Source organism: Lutjanus erythropterus, chromosome 8, assembly GCF_056507025.1.
Source record: "Lutjanus erythropterus isolate fLutEry1 chromosome 8, fLutEry1.hap2, whole genome shotgun sequence".
NCBI lineage: Eukaryota > Metazoa > Chordata > Actinopteri > Lutjaniformes > Lutjanidae > Lutjanus > Lutjanus erythropterus.
The window spans coordinates 26,094,731-26,112,299 of record NC_139324.1 but is presented as its reverse complement, the minus strand read 5'-3'; the positions used below and the strand labels follow the sequence as shown (position 1 = coordinate 26,112,299).

General features: G+C 38.8%; 1 protein-coding gene across 1 annotated transcript in view; it reads left to right on the top strand.

The window, feature by feature from the left end:
- Window positions 1-393: 393 nt before the first annotated feature.
- Window positions 394-17,569, top strand: part of uggt2 (UDP-glucose glycoprotein glucosyltransferase 2) — a 55,125-nt gene continuing 37,949 nt past the window's right edge. Inside the window, exons 1-18 of the mRNA XM_084725058.1 lie at window positions 394-483; window positions 890-1,040; window positions 4,021-4,103; window positions 4,219-4,349; window positions 8,520-8,632; window positions 8,832-9,009; window positions 10,063-10,159; window positions 10,248-10,320; window positions 10,468-10,568; window positions 11,496-11,595; window positions 12,033-12,093; window positions 12,400-12,491; window positions 12,663-12,813; window positions 14,803-14,922; window positions 15,276-15,361; window positions 15,492-15,627; window positions 15,916-16,047; window positions 16,161-16,325. Of these exons, the coding sequence (XP_084581184.1) occupies window positions 916-1,040; window positions 4,021-4,103; window positions 4,219-4,349; window positions 8,520-8,632; window positions 8,832-9,009; window positions 10,063-10,159; window positions 10,248-10,320; window positions 10,468-10,568; window positions 11,496-11,595; window positions 12,033-12,093; window positions 12,400-12,491; window positions 12,663-12,813; window positions 14,803-14,922; window positions 15,276-15,361; window positions 15,492-15,627; window positions 15,916-16,047; window positions 16,161-16,325 (1,944 nt within the window). The 5' untranslated portion in view covers window positions 394-483; window positions 890-915. The remainder of the gene's footprint in view (window positions 484-889; window positions 1,041-4,020; window positions 4,104-4,218; window positions 4,350-8,519; window positions 8,633-8,831; window positions 9,010-10,062; window positions 10,160-10,247; window positions 10,321-10,467; window positions 10,569-11,495; window positions 11,596-12,032; window positions 12,094-12,399; window positions 12,492-12,662; window positions 12,814-14,802; window positions 14,923-15,275; window positions 15,362-15,491; window positions 15,628-15,915; window positions 16,048-16,160; window positions 16,326-17,569) is intronic.

The window sequence follows — 17,569 nt, the reverse complement described above, 5'->3', positions numbered from 1 at the left end:
CTTATCTTATTGAATATTTCATTGTGACTCAGGGAGCCTCCCGTACACTTATCTGTCTGGCTACGCAGTCTTCCACTGACACACATTCTCATTGACTACACGGTGTAGATCCATCCATGCACGCTCCAGCGTTTGGTGTTTGGTGGGAAAGCGTTTGAGCTTCAGCGTCTGTCTCTTTAGCTGTCCACAATTGTGCCAGAACAAATTCCGACATTGCCATCATGTTTGACAAAACTGTACCCTCGCTGTTCCTGTTTTTGTCCACGTAAACATGTGATGAAACATGCCTAAATACAATTATATGCCGTGTTTTATTTTACATGTAACATTTTTTGCAGATACAAATAACGATCAGCGCGAGACACCACAATACGCTGCAACCCCGGCAACTTGCTAGCTAACTGTTCCGTTAGCTGCCCAAAATATCTAGCGGTTACCTGAAGCCCCTTGCTTTGTATGGAAGCGCTCAGCATCTCTAACGGGGTGAGGGATATATTATTGCAACACAGGAATGTTAACCACTAGTTATGTGTCTCTAATGCAACATTATACTGTTATTTTTGTAAGCGATATTTGTAGAGTCACTTTGTAACTAACTACTAATCGCTTTCATTCACCGTAAGGCTGTTTACTTTTATGCTACAGCTAAGTTAACTTCAGTCTGTCCTATGTGACTCCTTTGAACGTTCATTATTTTATAACTATTTCTAGCTAACAAACATCTTCCACAACGGTGTATGTGAATTACTGAGGTTTCTTTAGATGTCTGTGCGCACCGGTGTTGTGGTTTAGATAATAACTTGGAGTAACTACGTGGCACTAACTGGCACTTCTCAAAAGGCAAATGAACTGTACTGACGTTGCTTGTGTTTGCTCTCTGCCACTGTAGGTTCATGTTACGTCGCGCTGGAGACCATGAGGAGCATTATTGTCCTGTCGCTGCTGCTGCTGAACATACACCATGTCATATCAGCACCCAAAGGCGTCACTGCCAGTCTGAAAGCAAAGTGGAGCATGACTCCTTTTCTCCTGGAGACAAGGTATTCGTCCTTGGACATGTTTAAAGGGGTAGTTCACCCACAAATGAAAAATCGGTCATTATCTACTCGCCCTCCTGCCGAACTAGGGTCGGGTTTAGTTTTTTAGTCCACAAAACACTGCTGGAGTTTCACATGAAAACAGTGTTGCAGAACCTCCCAGACAGTTGAAGTGAATGGTGACCAGTTTTCAAATGTCAAAAAACAACAGAATAAAACCAAAAATGCCTCCATACTGCTTGTCTGGTGTAATCCAAGTCTCTTAAAGCCCCTAAAGGCCAATTTGACTGCAAACATGTTATTTACATCATGTTTTTAGTAGGGATGTTCTTGGCGACTAATTTCCCTGTTGATTTAATGCAAAATTTTAATTTAGACTAGTCAACTAGTCTAACACTAAGAAAACACTCAAAAAGCAGTTAAAATTGAGCAGAATTTATTTAAGACATTAAACACTGTCCCAAAAACACCTGTGCATTTTAAGAGTCATTTGAAGCTGTTAATCAGAGTCTACAATTGCCAAATTGTACTTTAAATGCTGCTGAAATGTGTGCTTCTTTGCACTGTGCAATACAAACATTACACATTAATGGACAAAACATGATAACAATTCACTAAATGCTTCAACCTTTCAGACCGAAGAGGATGACAGTGTCGGTGGGTAAATGACCTGGAGCTGATGTTAGCTGTCAGCCTGACACACACTGTAGCTAACATTAGCAGAGCTAGCAGCATCAGCTGCTCTGCTCGCAGGTTAATGTGCTTGTCTGTGCTTAATGTGGTCACATGTTGCTCCAGTCGAGTGATTATATACCAGGGTGACAATGTTTAATCATGTAGTCGACTAATCGCGCACATCCCTAGTTTTTAGCCTGAATCTTCACTGTAGCACTTTGGCTTGGAGCCACATTCATGTGCACATGCACACTGTCTGAAATGTGGTGTGACTGTGTGCTAATGGCATGTCAGGACTTTAGGAGACTTGGATTATACCAGACATGCAGTATGGAGGCATTTTGTTTTTTTGGCATGAGGGTATATAAATAATGACTGAACTTTCATTTTTTGGTGAACTGTCCCTTTAATGTGGCACTCAAGCAATTTTGCCATAAACAGGGCCATAGCCTGGATTTTAAAATTGAGGTTGTGAGTCCAAGTCACTTCAAATGCACCCACCCTGAAATGATGAATTTGCCACTAAACAGAATCTCCCTAAAGGGATAGTTCACCCAAAAATGAAAATTCAGTCACTGTATACTCACCACCATGCTGATTGACAGTCGGGTTTAATTTAGTCATTTTTGACCAGTTGTCAAATAAAAAAAAATAACCCAAACCCCGGGGGCACCACTATAGCTCAGTTGGTAGGGTGTGCGCACCATGTATTGAGGCTGTCAGTCCTCTGCAGCAGCTGCTGGTTCGATTTCCGCCTGCAGAACCATTTGCTGCCTGTCATCCCCTCTCTCTCTTCCCCCTTTCCTTTCATATCTTCAGCTGTCCTATCATAATAAAGGAAAAAGAAAACAAAAAACCCCAACACCCCCAATAAAATGCCTCTGTACTGCTCATCTGGTGTAGTCCAAGTCTCCTAAAGCCCTGATATGCCATTTACTTGTGCAGCCCACCGTCACACCACACACCCAGTTCAGATGGTGTGAACATGGCTCCAAGCTCAGGATATATAGTGAAGATTTAGGCAAAAAACCTGGTTTAAAAAAACATCTTTCAATTCAACTTGGCATGCTGAGGCTTTCGCAGCACTGTTTTCCTGTGAAACAGGACACAGTGTTTTATGGCTTAAAAATCTGAACCCGACCTTCAATCGGCATGAGGTTGAGTAGATAATGACTGAATATTCATTTTTGGGTGAACTATTCCTCCTTTACCACCTTGTATTTAAACATTGCTCTGTTATATTTTTGTAGATTTCCCAACATGAAGGTCTAAGAGCTTTCAAAGCCATCTGGACTCTGCCAGGACTAAAATCCTGGATGCTGAATCCTTTCTTTGTTGGTTCAAATGTAGTCTAATATATTGATTCTAATAATCTGTATTCGCAAAATGAGGTTGCACTTCAACAGTGGCATTCAGTGGAGTGCAAAACCCAAAATCCAGTGAGCATATTCCACAAAATTGAAGCACCTCTCAAAGTCTTCCAAGTCAGGGTGAACAAAATACTCACATTGACAGAGCCAAATAAATTAGTGAAATATGGGTATTTTGTCCTCCTCGACTTGAAGACTTGAGATTTGCTAGCTTTTCAATTTTTTAGAGTATGCTTGCTAAACTCCTGTAGTTGGCCTATAATATAGCCTGCATGTGTAAGTATCATTTAACAACATTTAAATTCCCACTAAAAACACAGAGAACGTGTCTCATTGTCCTCAATAAATATAGAAATTGTTTGAAAGTAACATTGTTTATTGTTAGTTGCCTCATATCATAGAAAGAAGAAAGAAATTAAGAAATGATTTCTCATAATTGTGTATCTATTAAGTAAAAAGTGTCCTTAAATTGATGTTCTTCATTCAGAATGATAGAGTCAATCCCAAATGACACATTGATTCTGCAAATAAATGCCTCCTTTTAGATCATAACTTAATTATGTACATAATTGACTTAAATAGCAGCCAAAAGTTCTTTTGTTGTCAACAATGTTAATAACTTATTGTGTGCAAAGTTCTTTGTTTTGAGTATTACTAACAATCTATGTAATCAACATACTATTTTTTTTTTGTCTTGTATGTGAAAATATTCTTATTGTAATTCTAACCTACTGCTTCCCTGGAAGGTCTGTCTATATAGTGCTGTGTGATACTTAGCAGATATTATGGAGCCAAGACTGGAGACCAGTTGGGCACCATTATTACCAGAAAATATAAAATTATGTTTGTGGTCTGTAGCTCTAACCATTGGGCAGTCATAAAACAACTACTTAGGTACATACTGTGGTTTTGACTAATGCTGGTTTTCTCTTGTGCAGTGAGTTTATTGGAGAAGATGGGAATGAGAAATTCTGGCAGTTTGTTGACACTGTGAAAGAGCTCACTGTGTACAAGCAAGGAGGTATGTTGTTTCAAATTGCTGTATCAAAACAGATTTTAAATAATTTTGCATCAAAACAGGTGTGATCCTCTTCTAAAATGCCTCATCATTTCAACTGTGTTGTTGCGTCTCACAGAGTCTGTGCGCTCGTACTACAACTTGATCATCAAGAAGGCTGGACAGTTCCTTACCGATCTTCAAGTTAGTCTCCTCAAATATGCTCTTGCCCTGCGGTCATACTCACCAGCTGTTCATGCATCACAGCAGGTATGTAGTTGTCATAATAATATTAATTTAACTATTTATATTGTATATTACCTTCTCCAAAGCACCCTGGTATTTAACAAGAGAGCCAAGTCCATTTCTTGTTAGTGGTGGTTACATTGTCAGTTTACCCTCGTCTCTACCCAGGGAGCTCTGCAGGCCTTACTTACAGTTTTCCTCAATTGCTTCAGCACAATCCTTTAATGACAGTCATTATTCTTAAACTACTGTGTGAAATACTCTACATTAGGTGTTGTCAACTTTTTTCAGGCCAAGGACCCCTTAGCTGATAAAGAGATGGACCAGGGACCCTATATTGCATAAATTGCATTGAATATTTTCAAATCTTCTCTTATTTGCACTTAGCCCTAGCTGCTAAGTCAGCAGCGGTTGTAGCATGGCTCATGTTAGATGCGTTAGCCTCACCCTCTGTACTTTTGCTGGTGGGTTCTGAGTTTCAGTGTCTCTTGCTCATGAAGTTACAAAACAACCTATTGTGCCTCACAATTTGTTTCAATAATACGTAGCTAACTAGTTCACCATTATAAATATAGTAGGTAAGGACAGGCTGCTGCACAGTGATTTAGTAGGCTAGCTAGCTGACATGATTGCACAAAGATTTGTGGTTAGATTTGGCAGGTGGCTGATAAATTGTTCCTGTATTGGACATTTTAATTCTTGGAGGAAAAAAAAACTTTCAACAAATTCTCAAACAGTTTTTAGGGAACCCCTTGCAATAATTCTGAAGACCCCTAGGGGTCCCGGACCCCCTCTTGAAGACCCATGATCTCCATCAGTAGCTAACAACAGTACTTATATATCTCTGGGGTTTCTCACAGAATTCAGATGTGTAAGGTTAATTATCTGTAATTGATCCAGTGACAGACTTTGTGCTCATCCTTTTATGTAAAATATTTCATATTATGTCTGAAGTCCAGGAAGTTCATCCAGACATTTTAGTTCAGCCTATCACATGTTGCTAAATGCAGCTTCACTGCAAAAATACCAGCTGGCATCTGGTCAGGTGACTTTAGCCATGGCAGTCTTGATCCCACCCATGTCTGATCATCTACCAAATAGACAGGGACAAAATTTGGTTCAGATATTTATGTTCCCAGAGGTTGGAAATGAATGACTTTAAGGAGATAATTTTGATTATTTAATGTGGGGTTATATGAGGCGCTTATCAATAGTCAGTTTATTACCTGTAGCAGATGCTGGTCAGCACACCTCCAATTTTGGAGAGGCAGAGAGCTGCACCGGCATGAAAGCTAAGCATTGTACTGCTGTCGACAGGTTAGCAATAAAAAGCATTTTAGCCACTTAACAAAAACAATATCAGTTCAGGTGTTTTTTTAAAACTGTATTTTATATCTTTTTGAACACATAACGTAGTACAATATCATAACATAAGAGCAAGCAGAAGAGAGGAAAAAACTGAAAGCAGAAGGTGTATGTCTTAGGCTTCAGGTACAGTGAGAAATTCATAGATCTGCATTATATTCACTCGTCTCCTCTATCTCATCTCTCTTCTTATCCTTGCAGTTCTCATGCATTATGGTGCATTGAATTTGAGGTGTGAAGTCTGAACTTTGTCCGAGGGGAGACCCACAGTAGATGTACAAAATGTGTTAAATTTTTTTTTGTGGTTTTTTTTAACCTTCTTTGGACAGATTTAGAGAGAAGAGGCAGACGGGAAATTGGGGGAGAGGGGTGGACATAACAGCCAACAAAGGTTGCAGACTGGCATCAAACTGGCAACCTTGCAGTTATGCAGCATGTACAGTAGCCATTCAGCTACGAAGGGACTCAATTGCGTCCTATTCTGGATGATATTATTTTCTTCATCAGCAAGGGTTATTAGGTCTAATACTGATTATTCTGAGACTATAATTTATGTAACTTGTGCAAAGCAAAAGAGTAAAGCTTGAAATTGGATAGTTTCTCCCAGGGACAAGTTGCGAATAAATCTTCATGGAAGCCGAAAGAAAGCAATTTGTTTGAAACTTCAGTCTTTATAATAAGTGTCAGAGCATACTTGAGGTTCTGTAGGAGACATGTCCTTGTCTCTGGCTAAACATAACTCCAAATGAGATAAAACTGTAAAACAGCCGTGAATAGTCAGCACTAGTTGAACTAGATTTTAAATCTAAATGATCTGAATTAATCTACATTAATTATTAGTTTAATTAGATTAATTCACTTACATTGAAAAATATTTTTTGCAGTGTTACAGGTACATGTTGTGGAGTATCACATCCCACACAAACATAGGATTGTTGGTACCACAGTTCCTGAATATAAAAGAGGCACACATAAGAGAGGAGCAATATCTCGCTCATGCCCGGGGAGGAGATGTAAATATTCATGATGGTCTGGTATGGGAAAAGTGGACAGAGAGGACAGGGAAGAGGCAGGCATGCAAAACTAGCAATGGATGCTCTATGTGAATACATTACAGCAGTGGTCAAAACATTTTTCCCACAGTCAACAAAAATGATATTTGAGGTCAGTGAGGCAAGATAGACAGGAGAGTTTTGATGGACAGTGCTATTGAAGGGGGGATTTATATATTTCCACAGTGGTGTCTGTGAATTTGATATACAACCCCAATTCCAAAAAAGTTTGGTTACTGTGTAAATCATACATTTATAAATAGTAAATGCTAATCCTTTTTGACTTACAAAGTACAAAGATATGATATTTATTGTTCAAACTGATAAACGTTATTGTTTTTTTTGTTTTGTTTTTTGTAAATATGCATTCATACAGAATTTGATGCCTGCAACTTGTTCCCAAAAAGCTGGGACTGAGCATGTTTACCACTGTGTTACATCACAGAGGTAACAATACTCAGTAAGTATTTGGGAACTGAGAACAACAATTGTTGAAGTTTCGAAAGCAAAATTCTTTCCCTTTCTTTCTTTATGACGTTAGTTGCACAACAGTCTGGGGTCTCCGTTGTTGTATTTTGTGCTTCATAATGCACCACACAATTTCAATAGAAGACAGGTATAGACCTCAGGCAGGCCAGTTTGGTACCTAAACTGTTTTACTACAAAGCCACGCTGCTGTAAGGCATGCAGAATGTGTCTTGGCATTGTCTTGCTGAAACGTACCTGAAAAAGACATTGTCTGGATGGCAGCATATGTTGCACTGTATGTACCTCTCAGCATTAATGGGGCCTTTACAAAAATATTAATGTTAGCGTGATGACTCATCAGACTGTCAGTTCCTGAACCCATGTAGTGATATCTAGAGTCATGTGGGTTTTTAATGCAGTGCAGCCTGAGGGATTAAAGGTCACCAGCATTCAATCTTGGTTTTCAGCCTTGCCCCTTACGTTTAGAGATTTCTCTGTTTCTAAAAATGTTTTAAATGATACTAAGGATTGTAGATGGTGAAATCTATCATTTTTTTGCAGTTGCATGTTGAGGAACATTGTTCTTTAACTGTTGGACTATTTGCTCATGTTGTTTTCCCAAAGTGGTGAACCTTGCCCCATCCTTGCTTGTGAATGACTGAACCTTTGGAGGATGGCCCTTTTATACCCAGTCATGATACTGTTACCTGTCACCAGTGAACCTGTTTACCTGTACATTGTTCCAAACAGGTGCTGCTTGAGCATTCTACAACTTTCTTTTATCTTTCTGTCTTTTTTGTCCCTTTATATTACTGTTAAGTGTGTACTAGGAAGAATACTGTAAGGAATACATGAAAGGTATACGCTGAGAGACCAGTGAGACAGTTTTTCTTGAAACTCGAGTTTATAGTGCAGGACTTTTAAATGGATACTACTCAGTTGGCTGTAGACTAAATTTGACTTTAATACAGGGTGACTCTTTCAATTTCAGTGCACTCTGTATACACAATTCCTTAGCCTTTTGATTGTCGAGGTTTCAACCATGATAGGGAGAAAATTTCATTTTGGTGACAGTGATGCACTGGTTGATGAATTTCTCTAATTTTAAAATGTGTTAAACATTTGAGTGAGTAATGGCCTTTTGCTGGTGAAATGAAGTGTTGTGCCGCGCAGTGTAAATTGCTGTGGTGATTGCTGCAGAATATTGAGAATAAATCAATCACATAACTGATTTAACTATGATTAACTTTGGCCCATGATGTTGTAGCCAGCGTGTTATAGAACATTTTCTCCCTCCTGCCTTGAACAGATAGCTAGTGATGAGCCTCCGCCTGAGGCTTGCCCTGCCTTTGTCTCCATCCATGGTCAACATAGCTGCAGTACCAAGGAAATCAAGAAGCTCCTGAAGGCAGCTGCAGGCAGGTAACACTGTTTTCCCCTCTGTGAATAAACTCAGTGCAGAACTTGATGAAAAGTTTCCACACGTATTTTGTTATTAAAATTGTATTCTTTGATTCTTTCACTGACCGTGTTTTGCCTTTGAACTTAGAAATGTTGTTGATACAAATCATTTTAATAATATTGAAATCAAATCTTTAATAATATTTACAAATGTTTTCAGGCCAAAACCATATTTATACAAGAATGACCACACATATCCAGGGGGCAATAAAACAGATGTGCCAGTTGTGGTCCTTTATGCTGAGATTGGGACCAAGAAGTTCACCACTTTTCATAAGGTGCTGTCAGAGAAGGCTCAAGGCGGCACACTTATATATGTGCTGCGACATTTTGTAGCGGTGAGTAACAATGCTTATTTTAAAAATTATTAGTGTTATCATTATTGTTATTATTGTTATTACTTTGTTCAAAATGCAAAGCACCAAGAAAACAAAAAAAAAACAACCACTCTCACACAAATGCTAAAGAGTTTGCAAGTATTATATTGAAAATGATTACAAACACACACCGCCTCCCCCCCATTCACCTCAAGATAGTAGCAGTGCTTTTGCAGGGATTTTATATAGATGTTCCACTGATTAGATATTAAATGTTTTTCTTTAATGAACAGAGTCAAGGTTATCTAGAAATCTAAGTTGTGCTTGTGTACTTTGTGTGTCACACAGGTCCAAGTTTTAAAAGATAAGACGTGATACGCTATATTTTTCTTACTGTCAACTAATTATTTGAAAAGATAGTGAAGTTATCTCACTCACAAGTATTGTGTGTGCAGCCAATATAGATTATTACTGTTAGACCTTCACTGGTTCTTCTTTACTTTGGTGGGACAAAAGTCTATTGCTTACAAAAGCAGGGACCATCAAAATGATCGACTGAACAGTTTGCAGCACTGGCCAATCTTCAAGAGAAGATTAACAGGTTCTATTAAAACTCTAAAACTAACAGAGATATAGATGCCTTTGATGGAGTAAAAGGGTTATTTTCTTTAAGACATATTTGTTGAAGAAAGGCAGAGTGTGGGAGTGAAAATCTTCTGATTGTGTCTGTGAAAGACTGAGGCAGTGCTTTGAGTCTGGGTGACATTAGTGTCAAGGTTGAATGTCAGTGAATCTGCTGCCGCATTTAGCAGCCCATGTGCTTCTTGTTCCCTCTGGTAAAACATGTTATAGATTATAACGTTCACTAACTGTCGAATCGAAAAACATCCTCACGAGGAACTAAAGACGGGTGTCCTAATAATTCTGGCCATATAGCGTATATAGGTATAGACAGGAGGCATGAACCATGGGACAGATCTATAATTTTAGTACTTTATACAGTAATGTACATGTAAACATAACTCTACACTCTTCTGTATTTAATGAAGCCTTTGCTCTTTTTACTGCTTGCAGAATCCAAAGCCTCAAAAGATGCTTTTATCTGGGTATGGTGTTGAGTTGGCTATCAAAAGCACAGAATACAAAGCTGTGGATGACACCAAAGTAAACGGTCAGTTGGTGACTTATCAGACATTCTGTGCTGCTGGACCTGTGATGAAGTGTCCACAGCTATAAAATGTAAATCTTCTGCATTCTAGATTCGAAGACGGCTGTGAATGCTGAGGATGATAATAATGATGAAGTCCAAGGATTTCTTTTTGGAACATTAAAGTAAGTAGCTGAACTGTAACATGTGAGTTGCCACAAAGATTTTTTCAATCTCGTATTTTTTGTTATTGCTGCTGGGCTTTCTGTGCTTGATTAAAAGAAATGTCTGTATTGTATTTGTATCGTCCTAATTTTCTTTTACCTCTAAAGGAAATCTCACCCCGAACTTCAAGAGCATCTTGTTGAGCTTCGCAAACATCTCTTGGAGAGCACCAGTGACATGGTCCCTCTCAAAGTGTGGGAAATGCAAGGTATTCATTTTTCTATTTCAGTTGTTTTAAATTAGTGGGACTGTGTCATATTGTTTTTTGTTTTTTTTCAGTTTGCCACACAAAATCTCCTATATCAGCCTACATGAGGAGGTTTTACCTGTAAAATTCACATTTTAATGCCTTTTGAACAGTTGAAAGACGAACCAGAACATTCTTTGTGAGTTTTATTGTGATTCTCTTGAGTTTGAATTAAGTTGACGATGATGGTTGATGATCTTAAAATTACAGTTTTATAAAGGGAGTGTGGTTAGTTTGACGACAGCAATAATACAGCTGTTTTTGGTTAAACAAAACGTATCTTGCTCATTAAAAACAGTCTGACACTGTAATGATCCTTTCCATAATGTTGTCAGACACTTTACTTGCCCTGAACGCTCCACTATGACCCGGTTTGTAAAGTTTACAGCCTGCCACGGTGTTGGAAGATTCTGAGTGATCTGTATCTCCAACTTTCAGGGCACAGCCCTATAAATTATTTGTCTGCTTCAGATTGTAATCAGTATGACAGTATGACAGTAGGCTTTTAGTTTTATAGGCAGCATTTTATGTACAAGATCTTATTACTTAATTCAAGTTGTTATATTTCAGTTTTTTATGTATTGTTATTGATAATTATAATTAGGTGATATATCTTATTCAGATTTTTCTTCCTTCATAATATTGACATGGACTCTGGTTCCAATAATTCAATATCATTCGGGCTTTAGTTGGAATGTATAAGTACTGTGATGTGGAATTTTGTTGTTATCCTTGGATGCTGTATACTATGTCTTTTGTATCTTTAACCAACAGTTCATAAATTTAACATACCCAATGTCATAGCACACTACTCCTTTGTTTACCTTGCATGGAATTAATTTGCCCAAACACGATGTGCATTGTGATTTCATCATTTGATCTCCACAGATCTTAGTTTTCAGGCAGCTGCCAGAATCATGTCTGTGCCAAAGTTTGATTCTTTGAAGCTCATGCGAGACCTCAGTCAGAACTTTCCAAGCAAAGCCAGGTAAGAAAATTTATCTAATTTTCTCTTTCTGGCTACTTGCTAACAAATTTGGTACCATTCCAAAATCCATATTTTTGGGAGCCCTACTTTGAAATGTGTTTGTGTTACAGTGTGTGAATCCAGGCACAACAAACACTGCTATTTAGGTACACATGAATTGTCTTTTATAAACCAGTTTGTTTGAACATAATCCATAATAAGTACATCTTTAATACAGAGATGTAATCAGCTTTTTGATATGTGCTAATGTTGGCTCAGGCAGCTTGTAATAACACCAAAAAGTGCTGAGTAAGAGTCGGGTGTTTACAGGGGAATTGACTGAAAACGTACCATCTTGAGTGCCCACCGGTTTTGGAAGATTAAAAGTGGCATTTTACTGCCGGCTGGGGATGTGGTAAAAGCTGATGGTGACTGTACATGTTTTACTGTTCCCACAGATCACTGACAAGAGTGGCCGTAAAACAGGAAATGAGAAAAGAAATTGAGGAGAACCAAAAGGTGCGATATCATAAGCTGCATTCCCACATGATGGTGCAGGAGGTTTTCTTTGATAACATCCTTAGCCACTGCACAAGTTTTATTTTTAGAGAATTACTTTCTAATGTGTAACTGAAATAAATTCTGTAACAACATCAAATCAGACATTTTATTTGTGTTTTTCTCATAGTCTCTGTGCACACTTTATCTCCTCAACTTACTGCTGTAGTCTCTGTGCACATCTTGTCAAAAGACCAGACATTGAAGGTAGAATCACTCATTCAGGGGTTCTGGCATTCAACTAACACCTTGAACTTGTTCTCCCAGCGTCTCAGTGAGACCATTGGTGTTCACCCAGGAGACGGAGAGCTCTTCATCAATGGACTGCACATTGATTTGGACATTCACAACCCTTTCAGGTAGGAATCCAGCAGGAGGGAGCAATGGTCTGCCTTCGCTCTCCCCAGGAAGCCTCAGATCAATGCATAGGCTCAGTAACCCTGTTGCAACACGATCGGAGTTCTGCAACGCAAAATCACTGCCACACAGATAACATGTACAAAAACCAACCTGCGATTTCATATTTACAGCATTTTGGACACCCTCAGAGGAGAAGCCAGGATCTTGGAGGGGCTTCATAATCTAGGCATTAAAGGAGAACATCAGGGCAAGCTGCTGAGGTTACCTGTGAGTGCTGTGGATGACAGCTATGCCTTAGATATCAGACATCCAGCTATAATGGTAAGTCCCATCCAAAAGCCTTTTTCTCTTGGCCCAAATCAACTCTGCAGGTGTTTTTACTTCTTCGTGTACTCGCACCAGGGTGTGAATTAATGCATCAGGCTATTGCAGGAGTCTCAAGCCTGCCAAAAACTTCAGTTATTAATTAGGAAGTTAGCCAAGAAAAGCTATCAAATTAAAACCTTGCAAGTTTTCATTTTGGCCCCTCTGGCCGTTTTAATATTCTAGGTTCTATAAAAATGCCAAAGAAATGAAGATATTAAGCCTCTCCACATTCAACCTAGAGGTCTGTCATTTCTGCTTGCATCTCCCCTTCTAGAGATGGAGATTATGTGTGTCTGAGACGCGCACACACACACACACAGAGGGGGAGAGGGAGTGTAAGAGAGATAATCACAGTGTGCCAGCAAGGCAAACGTTTACACTGTGGGGAGGCTTGTACTCTAAGTTATGGAGAGAAAGACCACTGTTAGTGGCAGATTGGCCAGCAATTATGGATAATTTTGCAGCTATGATTCTGGTCATTTATCATAAAAAGCCATTTGTACATGTTGAATGTTGCACTAATCAGGTCCAGAATATTTCTGTCTTGAGCTGAATAATTAATCAACTGATCAGTGGAAAGAAAATTAGTGTTCAGCTATTTTGATAATTGATTAGTTGTTTCATTCAATGAAAATGTCAAACATTTGCTGCTTCCAGCTTCTTCATTGTAAAAAAATTCTGTGTTTCTTTGATCATTTATGGGAGTAAATGTTGATTGGACTAAAGAGGCAATTTTCAGATGTCACCTTGGGCTCTGTTTTCACATTTTTTTGTCATTATTGATCATTGGTCTTCAACATGGGTGTCCCCAGAGTTACTGCAGGGGTCCAACAAATTATTCGTTCATATTTTTTTCTTGAAAGTTTTTTTTCTAACATTTAAACGACACATTCATTAATTTACACAACCTTGCCAAAAGGCCTCCAGTCTTTGTGCAGAGAGTGAGGCTAACCACGTAACCATGCTAAAACTGCATGGTTACTGCAGTAAGGGCCTGGTCACACATGTGTGAAAGTGGAGGAGAGGCCACTGCCCTCCGAGGCGAACAAACAAACACGTATTTGCCGTTGGTTGAGGCTGTGACTCCAACCCCTCAAAGCTGAACTCAATGTAAAGAAAAAAAATGTGGTCATTCACCTTAATTTGTGTATTTGTGAGCAAGATTTTTAATACAATGTACTTGTGGATCTCTGCTTCATCTCTTTCAGCTAAGGGGTTCATGGCCTGAAAAACATTAATAACCACTGTTACAGACTAAACCATTAATTGTGAAAATAATGGGTCAATTACTCGATAGTGAAAATAATTTTTAGTTGCAGCCCTGTTTCTGTCCACAGAACTGTCCAGTAATATGCAGCTGCTAATTTACATGCATGCATGTAATTATCTATTTATTGATTACTCTGGTTAAAACAGATTTAAGTATGTACATCTTTTACATCTTATGATTAAATAAGGTATAGAGCAGTTGATAGGGAGTTGTACTTTCAACAGTTGCTTAATGTAACTGTGCAGTATCTTAGTGCTCTCGACAAATAACAGGAAACACCTATCACCACACCGAATCATTCATGTCAAGTACAGGATGTAGCTGCTTTTGGAAATACAGTGACACCCTGAAAATCAGTGCTGCCAGTGTTGGATGCAGAGCATTTATAAATGTAATTTTGGAATTTGGATTTGTGGGAGGAATTACTAGTGGATATTACAAATACAGGGTGGTAAAGTAAAACAAAAACAAATGAGTAAAGTATTTATAGGCCCAACAAACACATATGATGCATGTATTGTAACTGGGTGTCTCAAGTTCTAGCATTCACAGCCTTGACTGAAAACCAGCTTAGTAAAAATGTAAGAAAATCACCACTCTATTCTGTTGCTTGTACTTAACTCATAAATGGAATTATTTTCACACAAACCCTCTTTTTGTCATGCTCTTTGCAGTGGTTAAATGATATAGAAAATGACCCAGTGTACCGCAGCTGGCCAACAGGTGTGCAGGAGCTCCTCAGGGCCACATTTCCTGGCGTCATCCGACAGATCCGACGCAATTTCTTTAACCTGGTGAGTTCCCTGAAGGCTAGAGATGCTGAGAGTGTAGTGGTGATGAAAGGGATGAAATTGAGAGTAGTCTTCATTGTAGTTCAGTCATTACTTTGAAATGCTTTGGATGTTTTCGACTCATCTCTGGAAGACTCAGATTAAATCGACAGTACAGTCAGACACACTTTCTCCAAAAAGAATACTGAGTACATTTTAAATACTTAACGCTGCCTCTGATTATCAGAACTGTCTGGGACTGGGTGTGTTGTTGTATCTGCTAAACTCGAATTCATCTATGATCCAGGTCACATACTGAGTATTTGTACTGCAAATGCGTTATGATTCAGATTTGACAGCGACGGCTTTGTTGTTAGGTGCTGTTCCTAGATCCAGTGCGAGAGGAAAGTGTTGAGCTGGTGAAACTAGCAGAGCTTTTCTACAAGCACAAGATCCCCCTGAGGTTGGTGCTATTATTCTTCAAACCTCCACAGCTGTTTATATGGTCCACTCTTGGCATTTATAATCTTTACCTGCTAGTGAGTCTCATTTCACCTGCAAATTGAATACTTGTTTTCGCCCCCTTTCTATAGAATTGGATTTGTGTTTGTCGTCAACACCAAAGATGAGATTGATGGCTTCTCAGATGCAGGGGTTGGATTTTACCGACTGCTGAATTACATTGCAGAAGAGTATGATTTATCCCAGGCTCTGATATCCATGCTCTCAGTAAGTATGTCATATATACAGTATAAATCTCTGTAGTTTTAGCAAGCACTTCCTGAAGAACAACTAATGCACACTCCTCAACAGCTCATGTCTCTTCGTGCCTCAGAAGTCAGTTGTTTTATTGTGCCTCATGTTATCCCATGGTGTTAGACATTATTGGACTAGATGAGTCAGTGGGAGTTTGCCTCTGGTATCAGCTCTTTCGAAAGGAGTCGGAAATTATTGACAGTCACAGAGGTTTGAAGACAGTGATGGTCAAATTTGATCTGACTCGCCACTCTCTTGCAGCTGTACAACAAAGTAGGTGTAGGGGAGACGCTGACTGTTGATGCAGTCTCTGCTTACCTGAAGAAAAAATTCCCCAAAGCCAACGCTGAAAGGATTCTTGGTGTAGAATCTGAATATGATGACAGAAGGCAGGTAAGAAAATGAAGTAGCTCTTGTTTCTTTTGGTATATTGGAAGTAGACATAATTACTTAAAAACTTATCAATTTAAGCATCAAAGACACAGTCCATGTTCTCTGTGCTCCAGGATGGTGCCCTCTTCTACAAAAACAGTGGCCTGGGTGCCCTTCCTTTGGCTTTATTTAATGGAGTCCCTCTTAGCCCAGATGAGATGGACCCAGACGAGCTGGAAACCATCATCCTGCAGCGCATAATGGACACCACCACTGCCTTCCAGAGAGCTGTCTTTATGGTATGACATATCTGTCCGGAAGGAGACTCACTTTTCATATTGAACCCACTAAATCTGCCCCTTTTTGTACTAGGATTAGAACCTTTAGATTGATAAACAAACACTGGCAGTTCATTTACTGCTTTGTTGCATATACAGATTCATAGCCAGCATAGATTTGCCAGATAGCAGGATATTGCAGTTTGCATTTTTACAGTTTATAGCGTATGAATATTCCTTCCTGGCTCTCCACATTATTGCATTTGCAGACACATTTACATTTCACTGCATTTTGGCTGTGCATGAATAAGGCCCACACAAGGTTTTTGTGTTTTTTTCCCTTGCGGATTGATGTTCTCAGTAGCTGTGTTTACATGGACACTAATATTACATAAATAATCAGAACAATAGCCCAATCAAAATAAACGTGCCTCATATAATATGTTCAATAGGAAAAACTTAATCGTATAAACCCTTATTCTGATTGTTTCTCTGGTTGGAATAAATATATTTTTTCTCATGCTTGCCCTATGTGGGGGCAGCTGACGTGTCATAAACGAGTTCCTGGAAGAGACAGAAACATGGCGCCAGCAAAACAGAATTAGTCGGTAGTGGATACAGCTTTTTTTTAGTTAGAAACCTTTAAGGATTTAAAGACAGCAATATTGTTCCCAGGATACGATGCAAGTCCATCTTGAAAGTTAGAGTGCAAAAGCACGTCTTATTATTCTGTATTTACTGGAGTTGGACAAACCAGAAACACTTTGTCTTCTTCTTCTGCCATATCTTATATTCTGATTAAAGCTTTGGGGCATGTAAACACATGTTTTATAGGATCACTTTATTTAGCATCCATGTAAACACTTGAAGCTACTGCAAGGTACCACTAGTATCCAAAAATGAAATTACCCAATTGAAAATCTCCTTTTGGTTCCCTTTAACTGGCTAATGTACTATTCACTTTAATTTTGTTTGGGGAAACATTAACACAGGTATGTTTAATCTAATTTCACAAAGAATCCAACTCAGTGGCAGACAGTAAGAATAACTACGTAAAAATAGTCAAATAGCAGATGGTCTTGTTTGCTTATGTAGGTCATATGGAGGCATCAGTATTAAACTGAGACTGTTTAAGAACCATTCACCTCTTTGGACTATTTTTAAATTTGAATTTCTAATCAGAATGATTTCAGTTGGGTTGAAGAAGTATTGTTCATGCAAATGTAGCAAGTGACTTCACTCTCATCTGTTTTGCCCTTTGCCTA